The sequence below is a fragment of the Hyperolius riggenbachi genome, chromosome 11, assembly GCF_040937935.1.
Source record: "Hyperolius riggenbachi isolate aHypRig1 chromosome 11, aHypRig1.pri, whole genome shotgun sequence".
NCBI lineage: Eukaryota > Metazoa > Chordata > Amphibia > Anura > Hyperoliidae > Hyperolius > Hyperolius riggenbachi.
In genome coordinates this window covers 1,302,321-1,329,947 of record NC_090656.1, presented here as the reverse complement: position 1 = coordinate 1,329,947, position 27,627 = coordinate 1,302,321, and the positions used below count along the sequence as shown (strand labels likewise).

Genomic DNA, 27,627 nt, shown 5'->3' with positions numbered 1-27,627 from the left:
AGTAGGCACACACTACTTTCTGTGACTAGAAACCTTTTGATAACTCCCTAAATGATTAAGGTAAAACACACGAATTCACCCCTACCAACTATCCAACATGTTTCGCCTCAAGAGGCTTAGTCAGGAGATACACCGTTAGAGTGATGGCACTTTCTGGCAGTCTGGTGCGATCTCTAACTTATTATGGAAGCAACCTACAGTCAGGTCCATAAATATTGAGACATCAACACATCATTTTAACATGTTTGGCTCTATACACAACCACAATGGATTTGAAATAGAACAAACACGATGTGCTTTAATTGCAGACTGTCCCTTAAAGAGTAACTGTCGGGCATAAAATCAAAAATCAATTCTTTATTTTTATCTGGTAAACAAGTAATAAGGATGCTAACCAGGCAATCCAAAAGTTAAAATCTCTATTACTTTTCTTGTTAATATTATTCCCCATTTCCCCTGACTCTTATTTGGTACATTGCTGCAAAAAGGAAGTTGCAGGGCATGCTGGGTTGTCCTTTTTTGCTTCTGTACTTCCCCTCAGACTTAACTAATGCAGCCTGATTGGCTGAAGCCTCTTTCCCTCCTGTTTCCCCTCCCACACCTCTGTTCCTCTCTGATTTGCCAATATTTCTCAGGCTGAAACAATGCACTTTCTATAGTGGAGGGCGAGCAATGCATACACAATCAGGCAGAGGAGAGTAAGGGAGGAAATGACATCAGGTTGGCTTCAAAACAGCCACACTTAAAATGGGAAATGCTAAGAAGGATTTTTTTTTGTACTGTAGAAAAATCCCTAAAATCAAAATGTGGACAGTGCAATACATGTGTTATGTAAGTAGTGCAAGTATCTACTTATATATGTGTGTTTTTTTTGTGATAGTATGGCTGACGGCTCCTCTTTAACAAGTGGGAGGCACATATGCAGACTGTTGTAATTCCTACACCGTTCCCCGGTTTTGGATGTAAATCCCCTGCGATGAAAGCTGACAGTCTGCAGTGTATACGTGGTACACCAGTGATGCTGCTGACAGTCTGCAGTGTATACGTGGTACCCCAGTGACGCTGCTGACAGTCTGCAGTGTATACGTGGTACCCCAGTGATGCTGCTGACAGTCTGCAGTGTATACGTGGTACCCCAGTGATGCTGCTGACAGTCTGCAGTGTATACGTGGTACCCCAGTGATGCTGCTAAGAGTCTGCAGTGTATACGTGGTACACCAGTGACGCTGCTGACAGTCTGCAGTGTATACGTGGTACCCCAGTGATGCTGCTGACAGTCTGCACTGTATACATGGTACCCCAGTGATGCTGCTGACAGTCTGCAGTGTATACATGGTACACCAGTGACGCTGCTGACAGTCTGCAGTGTATACGTGGTACACCAGTGACGCTGCTGACAGTCTGCAGTGTATACGTGGTACTGAAGTGACGCTGCTGACAGTCTGCAGTGTATACATGGTACACCAGTGACGCTGCTGACAGTCTGCAGTGTATACGTGGTACCCCAGTGATGCTGCTGACAGTCTGCAGTGTATACATGGTACACCAGTGACGCTGCTGACAGTCTGCAGTGTATACGTGGTACCCCAGTGATGCTGCTGACAGTCTGCAGTGTATACGTGGTACACCAGTGACGCTGCTGACAGTCTGCAGTGTATACGTGGTACACCAGTGACGCTGCTGACAGTCTGCAGTGTATACGTGGTACCCCAGTGATGCTGCTGACAGTCTGCAGTGTATACGTGGTACCCCAGTGATGCTGCTGACAGTCTGCAGTGTATACATGGTACACCAGTGACGCTGCTGACAGTCTGCAGTGTATACGTGGTACCCCAGTGATGCTGCTGACAGTCTGCAGTGTATACGTGGTACACCAGTGACGCTGCTGACAGTCTGCAGTGTATACCTGGTACCCCAGTGATGCTGGTGACAGTCTGCAGTGTATACGTGGTACCCCAGTGATGCTGCTGACAGTCTGCAGTGTATACATGGTACACCAGTGACACTGCTGACAGTCTGTAGTGTATACGTGGTACACCAGTGACGCTGCTGACAGTCTGCAGTGTATACATGGTACACCAGTGACGCTGCTGACAGTCTGCAGTGTATACGTGGTACCCCAGTGATGCTGCTGACAGTCTGCAGTGTATACGTGGTACACCAGTGACGCTGCTGACAGTCTGCAGTGTATACCTGGTACCCCAGTGATGCTGGTGACAGTCTGCAGTGTATACGTGGTACCCCAGTGATGCTGCTGACAGTCTGCAGTGTATACGTGGTACCCCAGTGATGCTGCTGACAGTCTGTAGTGTATACGTGGTACACCAGTGACACTGCTGACAGTCTGTAGTGTATACGTGGTACACCAGTGACGCTGCTGACAGTCTGCAGTGTATACATGGTACACCAGTGACGCTGCTGACAGTCTGCAGTGTATACGTGGTACACCAGTGACGCTGCTGACAGTCTGCAGTGTATACGTGGTACTGAAGTGACGCTGCTGACAGTCTGCAGTGTATACATGGTACACCAGTGACGCTGCTGACAGTCTGCAGTGTATACGTGGTACCCCAGTGATGCTGCTGACAGTCTGCAGTGTATACATGGTACACCAGTGACGCTGCTGACAGTCTGCAGTGTATACGTGGTACCCCAGTGATGCTGCTGACAGTCTGCAGTGTATACGTGGTACACCAGTGACGCTGCTGACAGTCTGCAGTGTATACGTGGTACACCAGTGACGCTGCTGACAGTCTGCAGTGTATACGTGGTACCCCAGTGATGCTGCTGACAGTCTGCAGTGTATACGTGGTACCCCAGTGATGCTGCTGACAGTCTGCAGTGTATACATGGTACACCAGTGACGCTGCTGACAGTCTGCAGTGTATACGTGGTACCCCAGTGATGCTGCTGACAGTCTGCAGTGTATACGTGGTACACCAGTGACGCTGCTGACAGTCTGCAGTGTATACCTGGTACCCCAGTGATGCTGGTGACAGTCTGCAGTGTATACGTGGTACCCCAGTGATGCTGCTGACAGTCTGCAGTGTATACATGGTACACTAGTGACGCTGCTGACAGTCTGCAGTGTATACGTGGTACCCCAGTGATGCTGGTGACAGTCTGCAGTGTATACGTGGTACCCCAGTGATGCTGCTGACAGTCTGCAGTGTATACCTGGTACACCAGTGACGCTGCTGACAGTCTGCACTGTATACGTGGTACACCAGTGACGCTGCTGACAGTCTGCAGTGTATACGTGGTACCCCAGTGACGCTGCTGACAGTCTGCAGTGTATACGTGGTACCCCAGTGACGACGCTGACAGTCTGCAGTGTATACGTGGTACCCCAGTGACGCTGATGATCTTTCTTGTTGCAGATGTTTCGTCACACGGACAGCCTGTTCCCCATCCTGCTGAAGACTCTCTCTGACGAATCCGATGAGGTGAGGACTCCAGTCTGTCTGCTTTTCTCTGAATGATGGAAACCGTGGCAGATTTTAATTCAGAATTCCAGAATTTAGTGGGAAATCTCGTTCACATTGCCCGCCTTGCTGTCCGTATTTCGGCAACGTGTGCAGGAGGCAGACACACGCATGACATCAGACGTGTTTAGGCTGCACGGTCTGCTGATCACACTGCATGCGTTCACCAAACACATGGCTGTCCCATTCACTGCAGTGACTACGCGACGCATGCAAACACAGGTGGAGTGCAGTCCTACGCGGTGCGTTCTGATCACACAGCCATCTCTGATAATGTGAAGGAGGCCCAACCAAGATTTGACCTCATCCCAATCAGTAGCTGATAACCTACAAGAAATATTACCTTTTCTCAGATACATAATCAGGGGGTCTGTGTGGCTGATATTGTGGTGAAACCCCTCCCACTGTGTGATGTCATGACCATGGCCCTGACAGTTTCCTGTCTGTGAACCTCATTGCATTGTGGGAAATAACAGCTGTTTCCAACAGCCAAACAAGCAGTGTCACCCTCTCAGAAAACGAACATTCGCAGAGATCACCTGGGAGCACTAAAGAGGTCATGTGATAAATGTCAGAATGTAAATCAGGGAGAGGAAAGGTTTTACAGTGGGCAAAAAGTGACAGTTTTTTTTAATGAATATTGTATTTTATTCATTACATTATTTGCACTATAGTTCCTAGTTAAGGTGCCCATTAAAGGTACAATATTTTACTCAGATGCGATCATTCGATCAGATTTTTATGATCGAATTGTAAAGAAAATCAATATAAAACAATTCTACGGTCGATAGTAATACAGAATTTTGTCGATTACAATGTTGAATTTTACAAACGTATCTGAAGAAAGAGCCCTAATTGACCCATGTATGGGAGCAATCAATAATTGCCTTCCGATTATGTACAATCCCACAAATCTAATTGAATGATTGCGTGTGAGGGAAATATTGTACCGCTAATGAGCACCTAGAATGTGTATCTCGGTCTTTTCCTCACATTTCCTGCAGGTGCTCAGTGGTTGCTCTGAGAGATATGGGTGTTGCCATCTTTATTTCTCTTCACAAAATACAGGTTGTTTGGCTGTCAGACTAAACTTTTTCTGAAATGTAAAGTGTTTATTTTAAATAATTTTACTCAGTACAGGTTCTCTTTAAGTGAACCCGAGGCGGCACGGGGGAGGGGCAGATGGGACACCGGGACATGTTCCCTGGTCCATGATGACGTGCCTCTGTGTCCCGTATGCACTGCTCTCTGCCCTCCTTCCCTCCACACCGCACCGTCACCCCCAAATTGCCGACAATCAGATTGTCGCCAATCTCGAGGGGTAGGGGCTACCCTAGCAGGAGAAGATCTCCTGCAAAACGCCCAATCGGGGGCCTTCCTGACGCCCCTCCCCCAGCTGCTCCCCGCCCCCCTGAGACCCACAGAGCAGCGCTTCCGGTATCCTGACCCCAGAGGTCACAAAGGTCACAGGAAGTGATGGATTGCAGGCCGCAGGAGCGGCAGAAATGGCGGCTACCTGATCCGGCCAGCCCCACAGATCAGGCAGCATGTTGTGTTTTTTTAAATATCTCCACCTTGGATTCCCTTTAGTTACTGTAAATGTATCATATGTATTAAAAAATACAATGAGCGGTCAAAAAATTAAAGACACCCACTAATAACGATTTGGTCCACCTTTAGCTCTGATCACAGCCGATCTTCCTCTTGGCAGGGACTCATTAGGATGCTGATAGCGTTGCTGAGGAAAGTTGGCCCTGCTGACATAATGGCAGCTCCAGTGGCGTAGCTAAGGAGCTGTGGGCCCCGATGCAAGTTTTACAATGGGCCCCCCCCCAAGCACTCTATACATAGCAATTGATACGGCGCACCAAAACCTGCCAATGGCAACTACAGTGTCAGAGGAGCAAGAAGGGGATGGGAAACAGTTTGTTAATGATTACCACTATTCAAATTATCTAAAGAAGTGATTATTATGAGCACAGGACCAATAGAGAGCTAATACTGTAGTTGAGGGAGGGCCCTTCGGGGCCCCTCTGGCCCAAGGGCCCCGATGCGGTCGCTACCGCTGCACCCCCTATTGCTACGCCCCTGGGCAGCTCTAAGTTGGGTCCGATTGGATGGTGGCATCTCCAAGCTTTGAAGTGATATTCCGACTTTGTCCCACAAATGCTCAGTAACATTGAGGTCAGGGGACTGAGCTGGCCGTGGAAGTAGATTCATCGCTGATTGATGTTCCTTAAACCAATTTGAGACCAATCGAGTACGGTGGCAAAAGGCGTCTCTTATTTTCTCCTATTTTCCTGTGACTCTCGATGGTCTCCTAATGCTAAAGCCCATCCTTTACAAAGTCAGATGCGATAAGCGGGATATGGAAGCTGACATGTTTATTACCTTTTAAATAATGCCCATTGCCTGGCTGTCCTGCTGATCCTCTGCCTCTAATAGCGATAAACCCTGAACAAGCATGCAGATCAGAGGTCTATAGATCTGACAAGATTAGCTGCATGCTGGTCTCAGGTGAGTGACATAAATAATATGGCAGCTTCCATAAGTCTCACACCTCCTGTAAAGAGAACCCATGGCGGATGCTGAAAATAACGTCACTCAGGCCTCTTGCACACTACATGCCATTCCCATTTGTTTTATATGATCCGACTTTTGATTCCGATTAATAAAAAAAAGCACTGCATGCTGCTACGTTTTTTAATCTGAATCAAAAATCGGTTCGTATATCGTATAAAAACATTGGGAATGGCATGTAGTGTGCAGGAGACCTCACGCTGTAATTAAAAATAAAGTACAAAACAGCTTGTGCATCACAAAGTAGATTGTATTGAGATCCGCAGTAAATACCCTTCTATGCCCTTATTGCCCCCTTGCTGATGCCTGTGTATTGGGCATGACTGTGCTCCCTTGCAATAGCCCCCCTCCGCACCCTGCTAAGGGCCCTTCTACACTTCATCAGTTGCTCTCAGTTATAACTGAAAGAAAACTGATTTGCAAAGTAATGCCCATGTTTTCCTATGCCACCTTTTACACACGTTTTCACTGAAATCTTCTTCCCAATGCACTGCTATGGAAAAAGAACGCGTTCTAACTTACTAACTGATTAAGTGTGAAAGGGGCCTAAGGCTGCCTCATGTGGGTGAGGATTACACTTTGTGTGAGCTATTCATCTGGGATTTGAGCCTTTGACAAGAATTCTGGTTCAAGGCAATACATTAAAACCGACAAGGAGTATTTGGGCAAGACTCCTGAATTACCCTGGTGGAGCGCCCCCTAGTGGCTGCAGCTCTGGTGTATTGAGTCCGCCAGGAGAAAAGCACAATATTAATGTTCTGTGTCTGTGTATAGGATTCCCGTATACCTGAGGGTCTCTCCCAACAGCTGCAGGACCACTGATGCTGAAGCAGAGCGCCTCTAGGGGCGTCCATCCCCCCTCCCCATCATTTTCCATTACCTTGTAATCTTTTCTCTGTCATTTCACTGTCATGCATCTTTCCAGGAAAACCTTTGTTTTTGATTTTACTTATTTATTTGAGAAGCATTTTAATGATTGACAAATACCAGAAGTGAAAAGGACTCTTACTTTTTCTTCCACTTTATATAAATGGGATAGGAGTCATACAGCTGGGGTTCTATCTCTATATGGATCAGTGTCCCCCCCCCCCCCCCCCCCCTCAGCAGATAATGGTTAAGTCTGCGCCGGTGCTGCTGGGATAGGAGTCATACAGCTGCGGGGTGTAACACAGATGTGCTTTCTTTAGGGAGGTTCTATCTCTGTATGGATCAGCGCCCCCCCCCCCCCCCCCCCCCCCCCCTCGGCAGATAATGGTTCAGTCTGCCAGTTGCACTGTCAGGATAGTAACAGCTGGCTGTTAGTAAACATGGTGGGGAAAGAGTTAATGTAGCCAGAGAAGCCCCCCCTACCCCCACCCTCCAGTGGATGGAGCTGCGGGATTGCAGCACTTGTTTCCATGGTGACAGGAGGCAGTGGCTGTTCTGCAGAGCATTTCGCCAGGCGGGAAGCTGCATCCTGAATACTAATGACCAGCCATTCTTCTGCCGCCTTTCACGTCCCGTCATCTGCCTCTGGCCGTTCTAAAAGAAGCGCATTAACCGTTTCTGCACCGGGAGGTCTCACAGATGAGCGCTGCATCTACAGCATGACCGATCCCCCCCCCCCCAGCAGCCAATCAGAGCTCAGCTTCCCTCGAGGTGCCCAGCGGCAATCCGTGCAGCGCTCAGCTCTGCTGGAATGTTCTCACCTGTGAGAGGGAAGCCTCCAGCTTTCTTCTGCTCAGTCTATTGTCCTCTCTGAGGAAGTCTGGCCAGAGCAGGAATCACACTAACCTCGCTCTCCCCTCTCCCAGCTGCAGCGCGCGCCAACGGATTCCAATAACCAAACAATGTCTGTGAATGTGTATCAGAGCCGCTTGGGGCTTTACACAATTGTCATGTCATTAAAGAGGCCCTGTAGTGACATATAGTAGAATGCAGTCATTTATTCAGGATACCCACTTTTATACTATCCTAGTTTTCAACATCGTAAATACTTCTTTTAGCTATATATATTGCTGTATATTGACCAGTCCCCCTCACACCCAGACTCCATACACCAGTCCACCTCACACCCAGACTCCATACACCAGTCCACCTCACAGCCAGACTCCATACACCAGTCCCCCTCACAACCAGTCACCAAACACCAGTCCACCTCACAACCAGACTCCAAACACCAGTCCCCCTCACAACCAGACTCCAAACACCAGTCCACCTCACAACCAGACTCCAAACAGTCCCTCTCACAACCAGTCACCAAACACCAGTCCACCTCACAACCAGACTCCATACACCAGTCCACCTCACAACCAGACTCCATACACCAGTCCACCTCACAACCAGACTCCAAACACCAGTCCACCTCACAACCAGACTCCAAACAGTCCCTCTCACAGCCAGACTCCAAACACCAGTCCCCCTCACAGCCAGACTCCATACACCAGTCCACCTCACAACCAGACTCCAAACACCAGTCCACCTCACAGCCAGACTCCAAACACCAGTCCACCTCACAGCCAGACTCCAAACACCAGTCCACCTCACAGCCAGACTCCAAACACCAGTCCACCTCACAACCAGACTCCAAACACCAGTCCACCTCACAGCCAGACTCCAAACACCAGTCCACCTCACAGCCAGACTCCAAACACCAGTCCCCCTCACAACCAGTCACCAAACACCAGTCCACCTCACAGCCAGACTCCATACACCAGTCCCCCTCACAACCAGTCACCAAACACCAGTCCACCTCACAACCAGACTCCAAACACCAGTCCCCCTCACAACCAGACTCCATACACCAGTCCACCTCACAACCAGACTCCATACACCAGTCCACCTCACAACCAGACTCCAAACACCAGTCCACCTCACAACCAGACTCCAAACAGTCCCTCTCACAGCCAGACTCCAAACACCAGTCCCCCTCACAGCCAGACTCCATACAACAGTCCACCTCACAACCAGACTCCAAACAGTCCCTCTCACAGCCAGACTCCAAACACCAGTCCACCTCACAGCCAGACTCCATACACCAGTCCACCTCACAGCCAGACTCCATACACCAGTCCACCTCACAGCCAGACTCCAAACACCAGTCCCCCTCACAACCTGACTCCAAACACCGGTCCACCTCACAGCCAGACTCCATACACCAGTCCACCTCACAACCAGACTCCAAACAGTCCCTCTCACAGCCAGACTCCAAACACCAGTCCACCTCACAGCCAGACTCCATACACCAGTCCACCTCACAGCCAGACTCCAAACAACAGTCCCTCTCACAGCCAGACTCCAAACACCAGTCCACCTCACAGCCAGACTCCAAACACCAGTCCACCTCACAACCAGACTCCAAACACCAGTCCACCTCACAACCAGACTCCAAACACCAGTCCACCTCACAGCCAGACTCCAAACACCGGTCCACCTCACAGCCAGACTCCAAACACCAGTCCACCTCACAGCCAGACTCCATACACCAGTCCACCTCACAACCAGACTCCAAACAGTCCCTCTCACAGCCAGACTCCAAACACCAGTCCACCTCATAGCCAGACTCCATACACCAGTCCACCTCACAGCCAGACTCCAAACAACAGTCCCTCTCACAGCCAGACTCCAAACACCAGTCCACCTCACAACCAGATTCCAAACAGTCCCTCTCACAGCCAGACTCCAAACACCAGTCCCCCTCACAGCCAGACTCCAAACACCAGTCCACCTCACAGCCAGACTCCATACACCAGTCCACCTCACAACCAGACTCCAAACAGTCCCTCTCACAGCCAGACTCCAAACACCAGTCCACCTCACAGCCAGACTCCATACACCAGTCCACCTCACAGCCAGACTCCAAACAACAGTCCCTCTCACAGCCAGACTCCAAACACCAGTCCACCTCACAGCCAGACTCCATACACCAGTTCACCTCACAGCCAGACTCCAAACACCAGTCCACCTCACAGCCAGACTCCAAACACCAGTCCACCTCACAGCCAGACTCCAAACACCAGTCCACCTCACAGCCAGACTCCAAACACCAGTCCACCTCACAGCCAGACTCCAAACACCAGTCCACCTCACAGCCAGACTCCATACACCAGTCCACCTCACAGCCAGACTCCAAACAACAGTCCCTCTCACAGCCAGACTCCATACACCAGTTCACCTCACAGCCAGACTCCAAACACCAGTCCACCTCACAGCCAGACTCCAAACACCAGTCCACCTCACAGCCAGACTCCAAACACCAGTCCACCTCACAGCCAGACTCCAAACACCAGTCCACCTCACAGCCAGACTCCAAACACCAGTCCACCTCACAGCCAGACTCCATACACCAGTCCACCTCACAGCCAGACTCCAAACAACAGTCCCCTCTCACAGCCAGACTCCATACACCAGTTCACCTCACAGCCAGACTCCAAACACCAGTCCACCTCACAGCCAGACTCCAAACACCAGTCCACCTCACAGCCAGACTCCAAACACCAGTCCACCTCACAGCCAGACTCCAAACACCAGTCCACCTCACAGCCAGACTCCAAACACCAGTCCACCTCACAGCCAGACTCCAAACACCAGTCCACCTCACAGCCAGACTCCAAACACCAGTCCACCTCACAGCCAGACTCCATACACCAGTCCACCTCACAGCCAGACTCCATACACCAGTCCACCTCACAGCCAGACTCCAAACACCAGTCCACCTCACAGCCAGACTCCAAACACCAGTCCACCTCACAGCCAGACTCCAAACACCAGCCCACCTCACAACCAGACTCCAAACACCAGTCCACCTCACAGCCAGACTCCAAACACCGGTCCACCTCACAGCCAGACTCCAAACACCAGTCCACCTCACAGCCAGACTCCAAACAGTCCCTCTCACAGCCAGACTCCAAACACCAGTCCACTTCACAGCCAGACTCCATACACCAGTCCCTCTCACAGCCAGACTCCAAACAGTCCCTCTCACAGCCAGACTCCAAACACCAGTCCACCTCACAACCAGACTCCAAACACCAGTCCACCTCACAGCCAGACTCCATACACCAGTCCCTCTCACAGCCAGACTCCAAACACCAGTCCACCTCACAGCCAGACTCCATACACCAGTCCACCTCACAGCCAGACTCCATACACCAGTCCACCTCACAGCCAGACTCCAAACAGTCCCTCTCACAACCAGTCACCAAACACCAGTCCACCTCACAACCAGACTCCATACACCAGTCCACCTCACAACCAGACTCCATACACCAGTCCACCTCACAACCAGACTCCAAACACCAGTCCACCTCACAACCAGACTCCAAACAGTCCCTCTCACAGCCAGACTCCAAACACCAGTCCCCCTCACAGCCAGACTCCATACACCAGTCCACCTCACAACCAGACTCCAAACACCAGTCCACCTCACAGCCAGACTCCAAACACCAGTCCACCTCACAGCCAGACTCCAAACACCAGTCCACCTCACAGCCAGACTCCAAACACCAGTCCACCTCACAACCAGACTCCAAACACCAGTCCACCTCACAGCCAGACTCCAAACACCAGTCCACCTCACAGCCAGACTCCAAACACCAGTCCCCCTCACAACCAGTCACCAAACACCAGTCCACCTCACAGCCAGACTCCATACACCAGTCCCCCTCACAACCAGTCACCAAACACCAGTCCACCTCACAACCAGACTCCAAACACCAGTCCCCCTCACAACCAGACTCCATACACCAGTCCACCTCACAACCAGACTCCATACACCAGTCCACCTCACAACCAGACTCCAAACACCAGTCCACCTCACAACCAGACTCCAAACAGTCCCTCTCACAGCCAGACTCCAAACACCAGTCCCCCTCACAGCCAGACTCCATACACCAGTCCACCTCACAACCAGACTCCAAACAGTCCCTCTCACAGCCAGACTCCAAACACCAGTCCACCTCACAGCCAGACTCCATACACCAGTCCACCTCACAGCCAGACTCCATACACCAGTCCACCTCACAGCCAGACTCCAAACACCAGTTCCCCTCACAACCTGACTCCAAACACCGGTCCACCTCACAGCCAGACTCCATACACCAGTCCACCTCACAACCAGACTCCAAACAGTCCCTCTCACAGCCAGACTCCAAACACCAGTCCACCTCACAGCCAGACTCCATACACCAGTCCACCTCACAGCCAGACTCCAAACAACAGTCCCTCTCACAGCCAGACTCCAAACACCAGTCCACCTCACAGCCAGACTCCAAACACCAGTCCACCTCACAACCAGACTCCAAACACCAGTCCACCTCACAACCAGACTCCAAACACCAGTCCACCTCACAGCCAGACTCCAAACACCGGTCCACCTCACAGCCAGACTCCAAACACCAGTCCACCTCACAGCCAGACTCCATACACCAGTCCACCTCACAACCAGACTCCAAACAGTCCCTCTCACAGCCAGACTCCAAACACCAGTCCACCTCATAGCCAGACTCCATACACCAGTCCACCTCACAGCCAGACTCCAAACAACAGTCCCTCTCACAGCCAGACTCCAAACACCAGTCCACCTCACAACCAGATTCCAAACAGTCCCTCTCACAGCCAGACTCCAAACACCAGTCCCCCTCACAGCCAGACTCCAAACACCAGTCCACCTCACAGCCAGACTCCATACACCAGTCCACCTCACAACCAGACTCCAAACAGTCCCTCTCACAGCCAGACTCCAAACACCAGTCCACCTCACAGCCAGACTCCATACACCAGTCCACCTCACAGCCAGACTCCAAACAACAGTCCCTCTCACAGCCAGACTCCAAACACCAGTCCACCTCACAGCCAGACTCCATACACCAGTTCACCTCACAGCCAGACTCCAAACACCAGTCCACCTCACAGCCAGACTCCAAACACCAGTCCACCTCACAGCCAGACTCCAAACACCAGTCCACCTCACAGCCAGACTCCAAACACCAGTCCACCTCACAGCCAGACTCCAAACACCAGTCCACCTCACAGCCAGACTCCATACACCAGTCCACCTCACAGCCAGACTCCAAACAACAGTCCCTCTCACAGCCAGACTCCATACACCAGTTCACCTCACAGCCAGACTCCAAACACCAGTCCACCTCACAGCCAGACTCCAAACACCAGTCCACCTCACAGCCAGACTCCAAACACCAGTCCACCTCACAGCCAGACTCCAAACACCAGTCCACCTCACAGCCAGACTCCAAACACCAGTCCACCTCACAGCCAGACTCCATACACCAGTCCACCTCACAGCCAGACTCCATACACCAGTCCACCTCACAGCCAGACTCCAAACACCAGTCCACCTCACAGCCAGACTCCAAACACCAGTCCACCTCACAGCCAGACTCCAAACACCAGCCCACCTCACAACCAGACTCCAAACACCGGTCCACCTCACAGCCAGACTCCAAACACCGGTCCACCTCACAGCCAGACTCCAAACACCAGTCCACCTCACAGCCAGACTCCAAACAGTCCCTCTCACAGCCAGACTCCAAACACCAGTCCACTTCACAGCCAGACTCCATACACCAGTCCCTCTCACAGCCAGACTCCAAACAGTCCCTCTCACAGCCAGACTCCAAACACCAGTCCACCTCACAGCCAGACTCCATACACCAGTCCACCTCACAGCCAGACTCCAAACAACAGTCCCTCTCACAGCCAGACTCCAAACACCAGTCCACCTCACAGCCAGACTCCAAACACCAGTCCACCTCACAACCAGACTCCAAACACCAGTCCACCTCACAACCAGACTCCAAACACCAGTCCACCTCACAGCCAGACTCCAAACACCGGTCCACCTCACAGCCAGACTCCAAACACCAGTCCACCTCACAGCCAGACTCCATACACCAGTCCACCTCACAACCAGACTCCAAACAGTCCCTCTCACAGCCAGACTCCAAACACCAGTCCACCTCATAGCCAGACTCCATACACCAGTCCACCTCACAGCCAGACTCCAAACAACAGTCCCTCTCACAGCCAGACTCCAAACACCAGTCCACCTCACAACCAGATTCCAAACAGTCCCTCTCACAGCCAGACTCCAAACACCAGTCCCCCTCACAGCCAGACTCCAAACACCAGTCCACCTCACAGCCAGACTCCATACACCAGTCCACCTCACAACCAGACTCCAAACAGTCCCTCTCACAGCCAGACTCCAAACACCAGTCCACCTCACAGCCAGACTCCATACACCAGTCCACCTCACAGCCAGACTCCAAACAACAGTCCCTCTCACAGCCAGACTCCAAACACCAGTCCACCTCACAGCCAGACTCCATACACCAGTTCACCTCACAGCCAGACTCCAAACACCAGTCCACCTCACAGCCAGACTCCAAACACCAGTCCACCTCACAGCCAGACTCCAAACACCAGTCCACCTCACAGCCAGACTCCAAACACCAGTCCACCTCACAGCCAGACTCCAAACACCAGTCCACCTCACAGCCAGACTCCATACACCAGTCCACCTCACAGCCAGACTCCAAACAACAGTCCCTCTCACAGCCAGACTCCATACACCAGTTCACCTCACAGCCAGACTCCAAACACCAGTCCACCTCACAGCCAGACTCCAAACACCAGTCCACCTCACAGCCAGACTCCAAACACCAGTCCACCTCACAGCCAGACTCCATACACCAGTCCACCTCACAGCCAGACTCCAAACACCAGTCCACCTCACAGCCAGACTCCAAACACCAGTCCACCTCACAGCCAGACTCCAAACACCAGCCCACCTCACAACCAGACTCCAAACACCGGTCCACCTCACAGCCAGACTCCAAACACCGGTCCACCTCACAGCCAGACTCCAAACACCAGTCCACCTCACAGCCAGACTCCAAACACCAGTCCACCTCACAGCCAGACTCCAAACAGTCCCTCTCACAGCCAGACTCCAAACACCAGTCCACTTCACAGCCAGACTCCAAACAGTCCCTCTCACAGCCAGACTCCAAACACCAGTCCACCTCACAACCAGACTCCAAACACCAGTCCACCTCACAGCCAGACTCCATACACCAGTCCCTCTCACAGCCAGACTCCAAACACCAGTCCACCTCACAGCCAGACTCCATACACCAGTCCACCTCACAGCCAGACTCCATACACCAGTCCACCTCACAGCCAGACTCCATACACCAGTCCACCTCACAGCCAGACTCCATACACCAGTCCACCTCACAGCCAGACTCCAAACACCAGTCCACCTCACAGCCAGACTCCAAACACCAGTCCACCTCACAGCCAGACTCCAAACACAAGTCCACCTCACAGCCAGACTCCAAACACCGGTCCACCTCACAGCCAGACTCCAAACACCGGTCCACCTCACAGCCAGACTCCAAACACCGGTCCACCTCACAGCCAGACTCCAAACACCGGTCCACCTCACAGCCAGACTCCAAACACCGGTCCACCTCACAGCCAGACTCCAAACACCAGTCCACCTCACAGCTAGACTCCAAACAGTCCCTCTCACAGCCAGACTCCAAACACCAGTCCACCTCACAACCAGACTCAAAACACCAGTCCACCTCACAGCCAGACTCCATACACCAGTCCCTCTCACAGCCAGACTCCAAACAGTCCCTCTCACAGCCAGACTCCAAACACCAGTCCACCTCACAGCCAGACTCCAAACACCAGTCCACCTCACATCCAGACTCCAAACACCAGTCCACCTCACAGCCAGACTCCATACACCAGTCCACCTCACAACCAGACTCCAAACAGTCCCTCTCACAGCCAGACTCCAAACACCAGTCCACCTCACAACCAGACTCCAAACAGTCCCTCTCACAGCCAGACTCCAAACACCAGTCCACCTCACAGCCAGACTCCAAACACCAGTCCACCTCACAGCCAGACTCCATACACCAGTCCACCTCACAACCAGACTCCAAACAGTCCCTCTCACAGCCAGACTCCAAACACCAGTCCACCTCACAGCCAGACTCCAAACACCAGTCCACCTCACAGCCAGACTCCAAACACCAGTCCACCTCACAGCCAGACTCCATACACCAGTCCCTCTCACAGCCAGACTCCAAACACCAGTCCACCTCACAGCCAGACTCCATACACCAGTCCACCTCACAGCCAGACTCCATACACCAGTCCACCTCACAGCCAGACTCCATACACCAGTCCACCTCACAGCCAGACTCCAAACACCAGTCCACCTCACAGCCAGACTCCAAACACCAGTCCACCTCACAGCCAGACTCCAAACACAAGTCCACCTCACAGCCAGACTCCAAACACAAGTCCACCTCACAACCAGACTCCAAACACCGGTCCACCTCACAGCCAGACTCCAAACACCAGTCCACCTCACAACCAGACTCCAAACAACAGTCCCTCTCACAGCCAGACTCCAAACACCAGTCCACCTCACAGCCAGACTCCAAACACCAGTCCACCTCACAGCCAGACTCCAAACACCAGTCCACCTCACAGCCAGACTCCAAACACCAGTCCACCTCACAGCCAGACTCCATACACCAGTCCACCTCACAACCAGACTCCAAACACCAGTCCACCTCACAGCCAGACTCCAAACACCAGTCCACCTCACAGCCAGACTCCAAACACCAGTCCACCTCACAGCCAGACTCCATACACCAGTCCACCTCACAGCCAGACTCCAAACAGTCCCTCTCACAGCCAGACTCCAAACACCAGTCCAGCTCACAGCCAGACTCCAAACACCAGTCCCTCTCAAAGCCAGACTCCAAACACCAGTCCACCTCACAGCCAGACTCCAAACACCAGTCCACCTCCCAACCAGACTCCAAACACCAGTCCACCTCACAGCCAGACTCCAAACACCAGTCCACCTCACAGCCACACTCCAAACACCAGTCCACCTCACAGCCAGACTCCATACACCGGTCCACCTCACAGCCAGACTCCAAACACCGGTCCACCTCACAACCAGACTCCAAACACCAGTCCACCTCACAGCCAGACTCCAAACATCAGTCCACCTCACAGCCAGACTCCAAACACCAGTCCACCTCACAACCAGACTCCAAACCGCCTTGTTGTACTTCTGTTCAGGTATTTGCACTGAAGACCGGTTTCACACTGCATATTGACGGTAGTGGTATGGCCTGGAGGCCGCTCCGCCAAAAACAGGCCTTCGGGTATTTCCATGTTAGTACGCGGTAAAATCCCAGTCTGGCAGCCGGCCGAGCAGGAAGTGCTGCTCACTTACTGTGGCTGAAGTGATCACATGTGTGGAAGTGGATTGCTAAAAAACAGTTGTGCGCATGCGCGGTGCGTAAAACCTGCGGCGGGCATTTTAACCACTTAAGCCCTGAGTGTATTTTTACCTTATCTTGTTTTTTCTGCCACTAATTAGGATTTCTTTGGGTGGTACCTTTTGCTAAGAGGAAAAAAAATTAAAAAATGCATTATTTCTCAGTTTTCAGCCATTACAGTTTTAAAATAATACATGCTTCCATAATTAAAACCAGCAAAGGAATGGAGGAAGATCCGCACAATGTCTCCAACAGATATAAGAATTTTATTCAGGACGTATCCAGACCCACATAAAAGCACTCGACTAACATGTTTCAGACATAAAGTCCTTAATCATAGTCATCCTTACAGCCCTCTGTGTGAGGTTTAAAAAAGAGAGGATGGTGCAGTGAAAGGCGGAGTGCGAACCACCCATTGAGGGAGGGATAAATCAATATTTGCCACTCGCCACCAAGCACTGACACATCCATAAAACACTTTTAAAATCATACAGAAATTAAAACAGTAGAGCAACGAACCGAGGAGCAACACAGAATGTAACAAAATTTATCCAAATTAATAGTTTGTCACACATAGCAAATAACAGATAACAAATGGATCAGGGAGGGTCAAGGGCAATAAATGGGGAAAGAAGGGGGGGGAGTAAAAAAGGGGGGGGGTGGGTGGTAAAAGAGAGGGGAAGGGGGAGAAGGGAAGGGAATATAACCAAGAAACATCAACCTGTGACCAAAGCCAGGTCCCACCTAGCGTTAAGTCCTTTGGGTGATCTAGTATCAAGGCGAAAAATCCAGAGTGCCTCTCTTTTCCGAATCATTGCTTGTAGGTCACCACCCCTGTTGGGTAAACAAACCTTTTCAATACCCTGAAAGGAGAAACCTGTCATATCCCCCCCATGTATAGTACGATAATGTTTGGCCACATTAGAAATATTCTGAGTAGACCACCCTGCTCCCAGATAATGTTCGGAGATCCTAGCCCTAAGTGGTCTAGTCGTACAGCCAACGTATTGAAGGGAGCAGACATGGCAGGTCACCAAGTAAATTACATTTTTAGAACCACAATTAATGAAATGTTTCATGGTGGCTTTATAACCATTGCCTAAAGATTCTACAGAATGAGTCCTTGTGTGCAAACTACAGTAATTGCACGATGGAATCGCACATTTGTATGACCCCTTGACATTAAGCCAAGTAGAGGAATGCACACGAGAATCAAATAGGCTAGGGGACAACAAACTACCCAATGTAGGGGCACGCCTACTAGCAAAACTTACGCCATCCCGAAGAAAAGGCCGCAACTCGTCATCCCCTTCCAAAATGGGTAAATACTTACTAATAATACGTTTAACGTCCTGAAATTCAGAACTATAGGTGGTGACGAATGTGGGTCTCCCCTCGGGACTGCGATTAAGGGCATTAGCCCTAATTAATTGACCCCTAGGGACGGAAGCTGCGCGTTGTTTGCCCTTCTCGATAATCCATTTAGGATATCCTCTTTCTAGGAGGCGCCTTTCCACCATGGCAAACTCAATTACTTCAGACGCTTCATCAGAGCAGTTGCGGCGCGCCCTAATAAATTCGCCTACCGGAACCGCCCTGATTGTGTGTCCAGGATGACAACTGGTCGCCTGCAACGTAGAATTACCCGCGCAAGGCTTCCTGTATGTCCTAGTACGGATAACTCCCGAAACCAGATCACCCACCAGAGTCAAGTCCAGGTAGTCTATGGATAGGGGTTGCCAAACATGGGTGAACTGTAAATTACATTTATTGTTGTTAAGGCGACTCATCAAAGATTCCACTGTATCTGAACCACCCTTCCAAACCACCAGGATGTCATCTATATATCTCCCGTACCACGCAACCTGCTCAAGATGGTGCCCGCCACCCCCAAAGATGTGGAACTCCTCCCACCACCCCATATAGAGGTTGGCCAACGAGGGGGAAAACTTGGCCCCCATGGAGGCACCACACCTCTGGAGGTAGAAGACACCATCGAACATAAAATAGTTGCGGGTCAGGAGATATTCTGTGGCAGCACTAATGAAAATACATAGATCAGAGGAATACCCTGAATACCTAGCAAGATGATATTGGAGGGCAGTTAAGGCTAGGTGGTGTGGGATGCACGAATACAGGGCTCTAACATCAATTGTGAGCCAACTAAAAGTATCCTCCCACCTAAAGCTCTCCATACTGGCCAACAAATGCTTAGCGTCTCTAAGATATCCAGGCAGCCTCCTCACCAGGGGCTGCAACATGGAGTCCACCCAATCACTAAGACGCTCCCCCAGAGAGCCAATGCCGGCAACAATGGGCCTACCCTCCGGGGGGGTGCCCGGTTTATGTATTTTCGGAAGATGGTGGAATACTGGAATAGTAGGTGAATCAACCCTCAAGTAGTCAGCAAGTCTATGGTCCAGAACTCCAAGACTCCGACCATAACTAAGAAGACTAGAGAGCTGGTTTTGGTATTCCTGGGTTGGATTTCCTGGCAACCTAAGGTATGTCTGGGGATCCTCAACCTGTCTCAAGGCCTCTGTCCTGTAGTCTGAACTGTCTAAAATGACCACAGCCCCTCCCTTGTCAGCATTGCGTATGACAACATTTTTGTTGTCCCGCAACCGCTTAATGGCCATAGACTCCATTCTGGATATATTTGACTTCTGTCGAGTGGGAACATTATCGGCTAATTTAACCAACTCCTTTTCTACTAGATCTTGAAAGATCTCAACAGGGGAAGTCCTAGCAGTCAGTGGATAAAAATCCGGGTTTTTAACCCTAATGGGCTGAACATCATCTGTGGAGACAAGACTTCCGCCGTCGGACACCAAGAAATCCAGGGTCCATCTGGCGCATGTGTCTTTAAAATCTCCAATATCAGGTAAATCAGCCCTAGGGTGAACACCTTGCTGAGAAGGATCCCTGTTTGATCCAAAGTGTTTTCTAAGTAAAACAGATCTAATAAATTTGTTGACGTCTAATAGGGTATTAAAGGCGTCAAAATGAAAAGTGGGGGAAAAGGAAAGGCCTTTGGACAAGAGACCCAATTCCAATTCGGTGAAAGTGTGGCTGGACAAGTTAACTACGTTAACTGGAGATGAGCCCCAACCACGTGAGGAATTACCTTTAGTTTGATGTTTTATCCCTGCCCTCCGTGTCCTCCTCCTCTTCTTCCCCTCAAAGGTTTTTTGTGTCTCTTGTAATATGTTGTCCTGTTCACTGAGTTTTTTGAGGATTCAGGATATGAATTCTGGACCCGCCTATCCGGCAAAAATTCTGGCTCCGCGGGCCCAGAACCAGGAACTGGTATATTAGCAGTCGCACCCTGAGTGACGACAGAAGAGCTCCTGTCCTGTAAAAAACCAACCCTTCTCCTGTTTCTTGACCGTGACCTCCTAGACCCAGAGTTGGGGGACCTGGGTGCGGCCTCCCACCTGCCCCATTCATACACCGTATCCTGTTTGTAGTCATTGGTATCCCGTAAATATTTTACCCTTTTAGTTTCTGTAATAAGTGCCTCCAACTTCGAGACATTATCACATAACTTATTGTGTAACAAATCATACTGTTCTAATGTATTATATTTGTTCAAATTTGACTTCAATTCAGTGACTTTTAGTCGGATGTCAACCAACTTTCCCTCCTCATACTTAATAATTAACCTCATCAAATTAAGGGAACAATCAGTGAGAATGGTATTCCACTCTACCACAAACTCGTCTGAATAGACCGTGGTTGGAATCTTTTTTATACGCAGTCCACGAGGGATTATCTTCTCAGCCACGTATTGTTTGAGAGTGGATAAATCCCACCATACCCTAGTCTCACTATTCATGAGGTTTTCCAGTTCCAGAAAAGCAGTTCTGAGTCCAACTTCAGGTTGAATGTCACACACAACTGATTTTTTAGAAAAAACAGCAGCAAACTTATTGTATCTCTCCAAGTTGGAATCCAACTCCATCCTAGGGACAATATGCTGTTCATAAATAGGAGGTTCCTCCTGTTGTTCTTGTAACTCCTGTATGGCAATCTCCAATGGATTAGGCTCACTAACAAAATTTGTGTGGGACATGGGTAAAGGAGGCCGAAACACTGTGGACCCACCATGACCCTGATGTTCACGGTCTGGATCTGAGTCCATGGCAGTAAACAAATCAGAACATTTGGCCTGGGAGTATAACACAGTACCTGGTGCCTGGGCAAGCAGATCGGATTGGGTGATAGGAAAATGCAGGGATAATCTCTTTACCTCTCTGGAAGCCTTGATACCCCGATTCAGATCCTCCATCAAGCCTTTAACCAGGTCCCTGCAGTGTGGACGTGGATCAACCTCCGTCTGTGACTTGACTGCCGGCGATGTAGTGAGGGAAGTCGTAGCCTTATGTTTAGGACGTGCATCCAGAAGGCTGTTCTGGCGTGCGAGATTCTCCACTGTCAGGCTGGAAGGAGGACGTCGCATGACTTCCGCCGGAGCCACTGCTGAGGTCACATCCGATTCCCCTCTGGAACTCCCCAGCCGGTGCTTGTCTCCTAGTGGCGGCATCTGAAGCAAACCCCCCGCTCCAGCATTCAACAGAACTCCACGAGAACCATCAACATCTTTCCTTGGCAGACAAGAACCCGGTACAGGCTCACCAGCAGAAACTCCTTCCGCATCACTCCCCGGCTGGACAGGCCGTCCCCTCCGAGATCCACCGGTATGTTCCTTAACTTTAGAGACATACTTAAGCATGTCATTCCCGAGTAAGGAGGAACTGTGTGCATGGCTCCTCAGGTTTCGCTGCTCCTTGTGCGCCATAAAAACAAGTGCTCTTTGTGCTACTGGAAGTATGTTGTCCAAGGTGCAGGAGCCGGTACAAGCAAGCAAAGACAGGAAGCAAAAATCTGGAGGTACCGCTCCACCGCACCGTATGGGACAGTGCTGGATCACGGGCAGCCAAGCCCAAAGACAGCAAAGGAATGGAGGAAGATCCGCACAATGTCTCCAACAGATATAAGAATTTTATTCAGGACGTATCCAGACCCACATAAAAGCACTCGACTAACATGTTTCAGACATAAAGTCCTTAATCATAGTCATCCTTACAGCCCTCTGTGTGAGGTTTAAAAAAGAGAGGATGGTGCAGTGAAAGGCGGAGTGCGAACCACCCATTGAGGGAGGGATAAATCAATATTTGCCACTCGCCACCAAGCACTGACACATCCATAAAACACTTTTAAAATCATACAGAAATTAAAACAGTAGAGCAACGAACCGAGGAGCAACACAGAATGTAACAAAATTTATCCAAATTAATAGTTTGTCACACATAGCATTGCTATGTGTGACAAACTATTAATTTGGATAAATTTTGCCGGCAGTCAAGTCACAGACGGAGGTTGATCCACGTCCACACTGCAGGGACCTGGTTAAAGGCTTGATGGAGGATCTGAATCGGGGTATCAAGGCTTCCAGAGAGGTAAAGAGATTATCCCTGCATTTTCCTATCACCCAATCCGATTTGCTTGCCCAGGCACCAGGTACTGTGTTATACTCCCAGGCCAAATGTTCTGATTTGTTTACTGCCATGGACTCAGATCCAGACCGTGAACATCAGGGTCATGGTGGGTCCACAGTGTTTCGGCCTCCTTTACCCATGTCCCACACAAATTTTGTTAGTGAGCCTAATCCATTGGAGATTGCCATACAGGAGTTACAAGAACAACAGGAGGAACCTCCTATTTATGAACAGCATATTGTCCCTAGGATGGAGTTGGATTCCAACTTGGAGAGATACAATAAGTTTGCTGCTGTTTTTTCTAAAAAATCAGTTGTGTGTGACATTCAACCTGAAGTTGGACTCAGAACTGCTTTTCTGGAACTGGAAAACCTCATGAATAGTGAGACTAGGGTATGGTGGGATTTATCCACTCTCAAACAATACGTGGCTGAGAAGATAATCCCTCGTGGACTGCGTATAAAAAAGATTCCAACCACGGTCTATTCAGACGAGTTTGTGGTAGAGTGGAATACCATTCTCACTGATTGTTCCCTTAATTTGATGAGGTTAATTATTAAGTATGAGGAGGGAAAGTTGGTTGACATCCGACTAAAAGTCACTGAATTGAAGTCAAATTTGAACAAATATAATACATTAGAACAGTATGATTTGTTACACAATAAGTTATGTGATAATGTCTCGAAGTTGGAGGCACTTATTACAGAAACTAAAAGGGTAAAATATTTACGGGATACCAATGACTACAAACAGGATACGGTGTATGAATGGGGCAGGTGGGAGGCCGCACCCAGGTCCCCCAACTCTGGGTCTAGGAGGTCACGGTCAAGAAACAGGAGAAGGGTTGGTTTTTTACAGGACAGGAGCTCTTCTGTCGTCACTCAGGGTGCGACTGCTAATATACCAGTTCCTGGTTCTGGGCCCGCGGAGCCAGAATTTTTGCCGGATAGGCGGGTCCAGAATTCATATCCTGAATCCTCAAAAAACTCAGTGAACAGGACAACATATTACAAGAGACACAAAAAACCTTTGAGGGGAAGAAGAGGAGGAGGACACGGAGGGCAGGGATAAAACATCAAACTAAAGGTAATTCCTCACGTGGTTGGGGCTCATCTCCAGTTAACGTAGTTAACTTGTCCAGCCACACTTTCACCGAATTGGAATTGGGTCTCTTGTCCAAAGGCCTTTCCTTTTCCCCCACTTTTCATTTTGACGCCTTTAATACCCTATTAGACGTCAACAAATTTATTAGATCTGTTTTACTTAGAAAACACTTTGGATCAAACAGGGATCCTTCTCAGCAAGGTGTTCACCCTAGGGCTGATTTACCTGATATTGGAGATTTTAAAGACACATGCGCCAGATGGACCCTGGATTTCTTGGTGTCCGACGGCGGAAGTCTTGTCTCCACAGATGATGTTCAGCCCATTAGGGTTAAAAACCCGGATTTTTATCCACTGACTGCTAGGACTTCCCCTGTTGAGATCTTTCAAGATCTAGTAGAAAAGGAGTTGGTTAAATTAGCCGATAATGTTCCCACTCGACAGAAGTCAAATATATCCAGAATGGAGTCTATGGCCATTAAGCGGTTGCGGGACAACAAAAATGTTGTCATACGCAATGCTGACAAGGGAGGGGCTGTGGTCATTTTAGACAGTTCAGACTACAGGACAGAGGCCTTGAGACAGGTTGAGGATCCCCAGACATACCTTAGGTTGCCAGGAAATCCAACCCAGGAATACCAAAACCAGCTCTCTAGTCTTCTTAGTTATGGTCGGAGTCTTGGAGTTCTGGACCATAGACTTGCTGACTACTTGAGGGTTGATTCACCTACTATTCCAGTATTCCACCATCTTCCGAAAATACATAAACCGGGCACCCCCCCGGAGGGTAGGCCCATTGTTGCCGGCATTGGCTCTCTGGGGGAGCGTCTTAGTGATTGGGTGGACTCCATGTTGCAGCCCCTGGTGAGGAGGCTGCCTGGATATCTTAGAGACGCTAAGCATTTGTTGGCCAGTATGGAGAGCTTTAGGTGGGAGGATACTTTTAGTTGGCTCACAATTGATGTTAGAGCCCTGTATTCGTGCATCCCACACCACCTAGCCTTAACTGCCCTCCAATATCATCTTGCTAGGTATTCAGGGTATTCCTCTGATCTATGTATTTTCATTAGTGCTGCCACAGAATATCTCCTGACCCGCAACTATTTTATGTTCGATGGTGTCTTCTACCTCCAGAGGTGTGGTGCCTCCATGGGGGCCAAGTTTTCCCCCTCGTTGGCCAACCTCTATATGGGGTGGTGGGAGGAGTTCCACATCTTTGGGGGTGGCGGGCACCATCTTGAGCAGGTTGCGTGGTACGGGAGATATATAGATGACATCCTGGTGGTTTGGAAGGGTGGTTCAGATACAGTGGAATCTTTGATGAGTCGCCTTAACAACAATAAATGTAATTTACAGTTCACCCATGTTTGGCAACCCCTATCCATAGACTACCTGGACTTGACTCTGGTGGGTGATCTGGTTTCGGGAGTTATCCGTACTAGGACATACAGGAAGCCTTGCGCGGGTAATTCTACGTTGCAGGCGACCAGTTGTCATCCTGGACACACAATCAGGGCGGTTCCGGTAGGCGAATTTATTAGGGCGCGCCGCAACTGCTCTGATGAAGCGTCTGAAGTAATTGAGTTTGCCATGGTGGAAAGGCGCCTCCTAGAAAGAGGATATCCTAAATGGATTATCGAGAAGGGCAAACAACGCGCAGCTTCCGTCCCTAGGGGTCAATTAATTAGGGCTAATGCCCTTAATCGCAGTCCCGAGGGGAGACCCACATTCGTCACCACCTATAGTTCTGAATTTCAGGACGTTAAACGTATTATTAGTAAGTATTTACCCATTTTGGAAGGGGATGACGAGTTGCGGCCTTTTCTTCGGGATGGCGTAAGTTTTGCTAGTAGGCGTGCCCCTACATTGGGTAGTTTGTTGTCCCCTAGCCTATTTGATTCTCGTGTGCATTCCTCTACTTGGCTTAATGTCAAGGGGTCATACAAATGTGCGATTCCATCGTGCAATTACTGTAGTTTGCACACAAGGACTCATTCTGTAGAATCTTTAGGCAATGGTTATAAAGCCACCATGAAACATTTCATTAATTGTGGTTCTAAAAATGTAATTTACTTGGTGACTTGCCATGTCTGCTCCCTTCAATACGTTGGCTGTACGACTAGACCACTTAGGGCTAGGATCTCCGAACATTATCTGGGAGCAGGGTGGTCTACTCAGAATATTTCTAATGTGGCCAAACATTATCGTACTATACATGGGGGGGATATGACAGGTTTCTCCTTTCAGGGTATTGAAAAGGTTTGTTTACCCAACAGGGGTGGTGACCTACAAGCAATGATTCGGAAAAGAGAGGCACTCTGGATTTTTCGCCTTGATACTAGATCACCCAAAGGACTTAACGCTAGGTGGGACCTGGCTTTGGTCACAGGTTGATGTTTCTTGGTTATATTCCCTTCCCTTCTCCCCCTTCCCCTCTCTTTTACCACCCACCCCCCCCCCCTTTTTTACTCCCCCCCCTTCTTTCCCCATTTATTGCCCTTGACCCTCCCTGATCCATTTGTTATCTGTTATTTGCTATGTGTGACAAACTATTAATTTGGATAAATTTTGTTACATTCTGTGTTGCTCCTCGGTTCGTTGCTCTACTGTTTTAATTTCTGTATGATTTTAAAAGTGTTTTATGGATGTGTCAGTGCTTGGTGGCGAGTGGCAAATATTGATTTATCCCTCCCTCAATGGGTGGTTCGCACTCCGCCTTTCACTGCACCATCCTCTCTTTTTTAAACCTCACACAGAGGGCTGTAAGGATGACTATGATTAAGGACTTTATGTCTGAAACATGTTAGTCGAGTGCTTTTATGTGGGTCTGGATACGTCCTGAATAAAATTCTTATATCTGTTGGAGACATTGTGCGGATCTTCCTCCATTCCTTTGCTGTCTTTGGGCTTGGCTGCCCGTGATCCAGCACTGTCCCATACGGTGCGGTGGAGCGGTACCTCCAGATTTTTGCTTCCTCATAATTAAAACCCACGTATTTTATTTGCTCATTCGTCCCGGTTATTACACCATTTAAATTATCTTGCTATCACAATGTATGGCGCTGATATTTTATTTGGAAATAAAGGTGCAGGTTTTCATTTTTGCGTCTGTCACTATTTACAAGCCCATAATTTAAAAAAATAACAGTAATATACCCTCCTGACATACATGTAAAAAAAGTTCAGTCCCTAAGGTAAGTATTTATGTCGTTTTGTTTTTTTTTACTTTATTTTATAATTTTTTCTAAATGCAAAAGTTTTATTTGGGCATTTATGGGAGAGAGTAGGAGGTAAGGGGTTAATTTTAAATTATGTGCAGGTCTCTTTATTAAAGTAAATGATTGTAGGTGTAATTTTACTTTTTGGCCACAAGATGTCCTCAGTTATTAGCTTCCTGCGCATGCTTTTAGTACACAAACAGGAACTAATGCGTGTAAGTGTAAGTTACAGTGTTTACAAATGACCGCAGGCATCTAATTGATGTGCGATCATGGACACGGGGAACTAGAAAAATGAATGGGAAGTGCATTCCCATTCATTGATCTCCGGGCTAACATGTAGCAGTTAGAACTAGTGCGTGAGCACGTGAAAGCACGCACAGCGGCGATTGTAGCAGAGTTACGAATATCTACTCCTC

General features: G+C 49.5%; 1 protein-coding gene across 2 annotated transcripts in view; it reads left to right on the top strand.

Moving 5' to 3' along the window:
* VAC14 (VAC14 component of PIKFYVE complex) overlaps window positions 1-27,627 on the top strand; it is a 209,289-nt gene that overhangs the window by 127,913 nt on the left and 53,749 nt on the right. For both annotated transcript variants that reach the window (XM_068260029.1, XM_068260028.1), the window contains exon 12: window positions 3,381-3,446. In XM_068260029.1, the coding sequence (XP_068116130.1) occupies window positions 3,381-3,446 (66 nt within the window). The remainder of the gene's footprint in view (window positions 1-3,380; window positions 3,447-27,627) is intronic.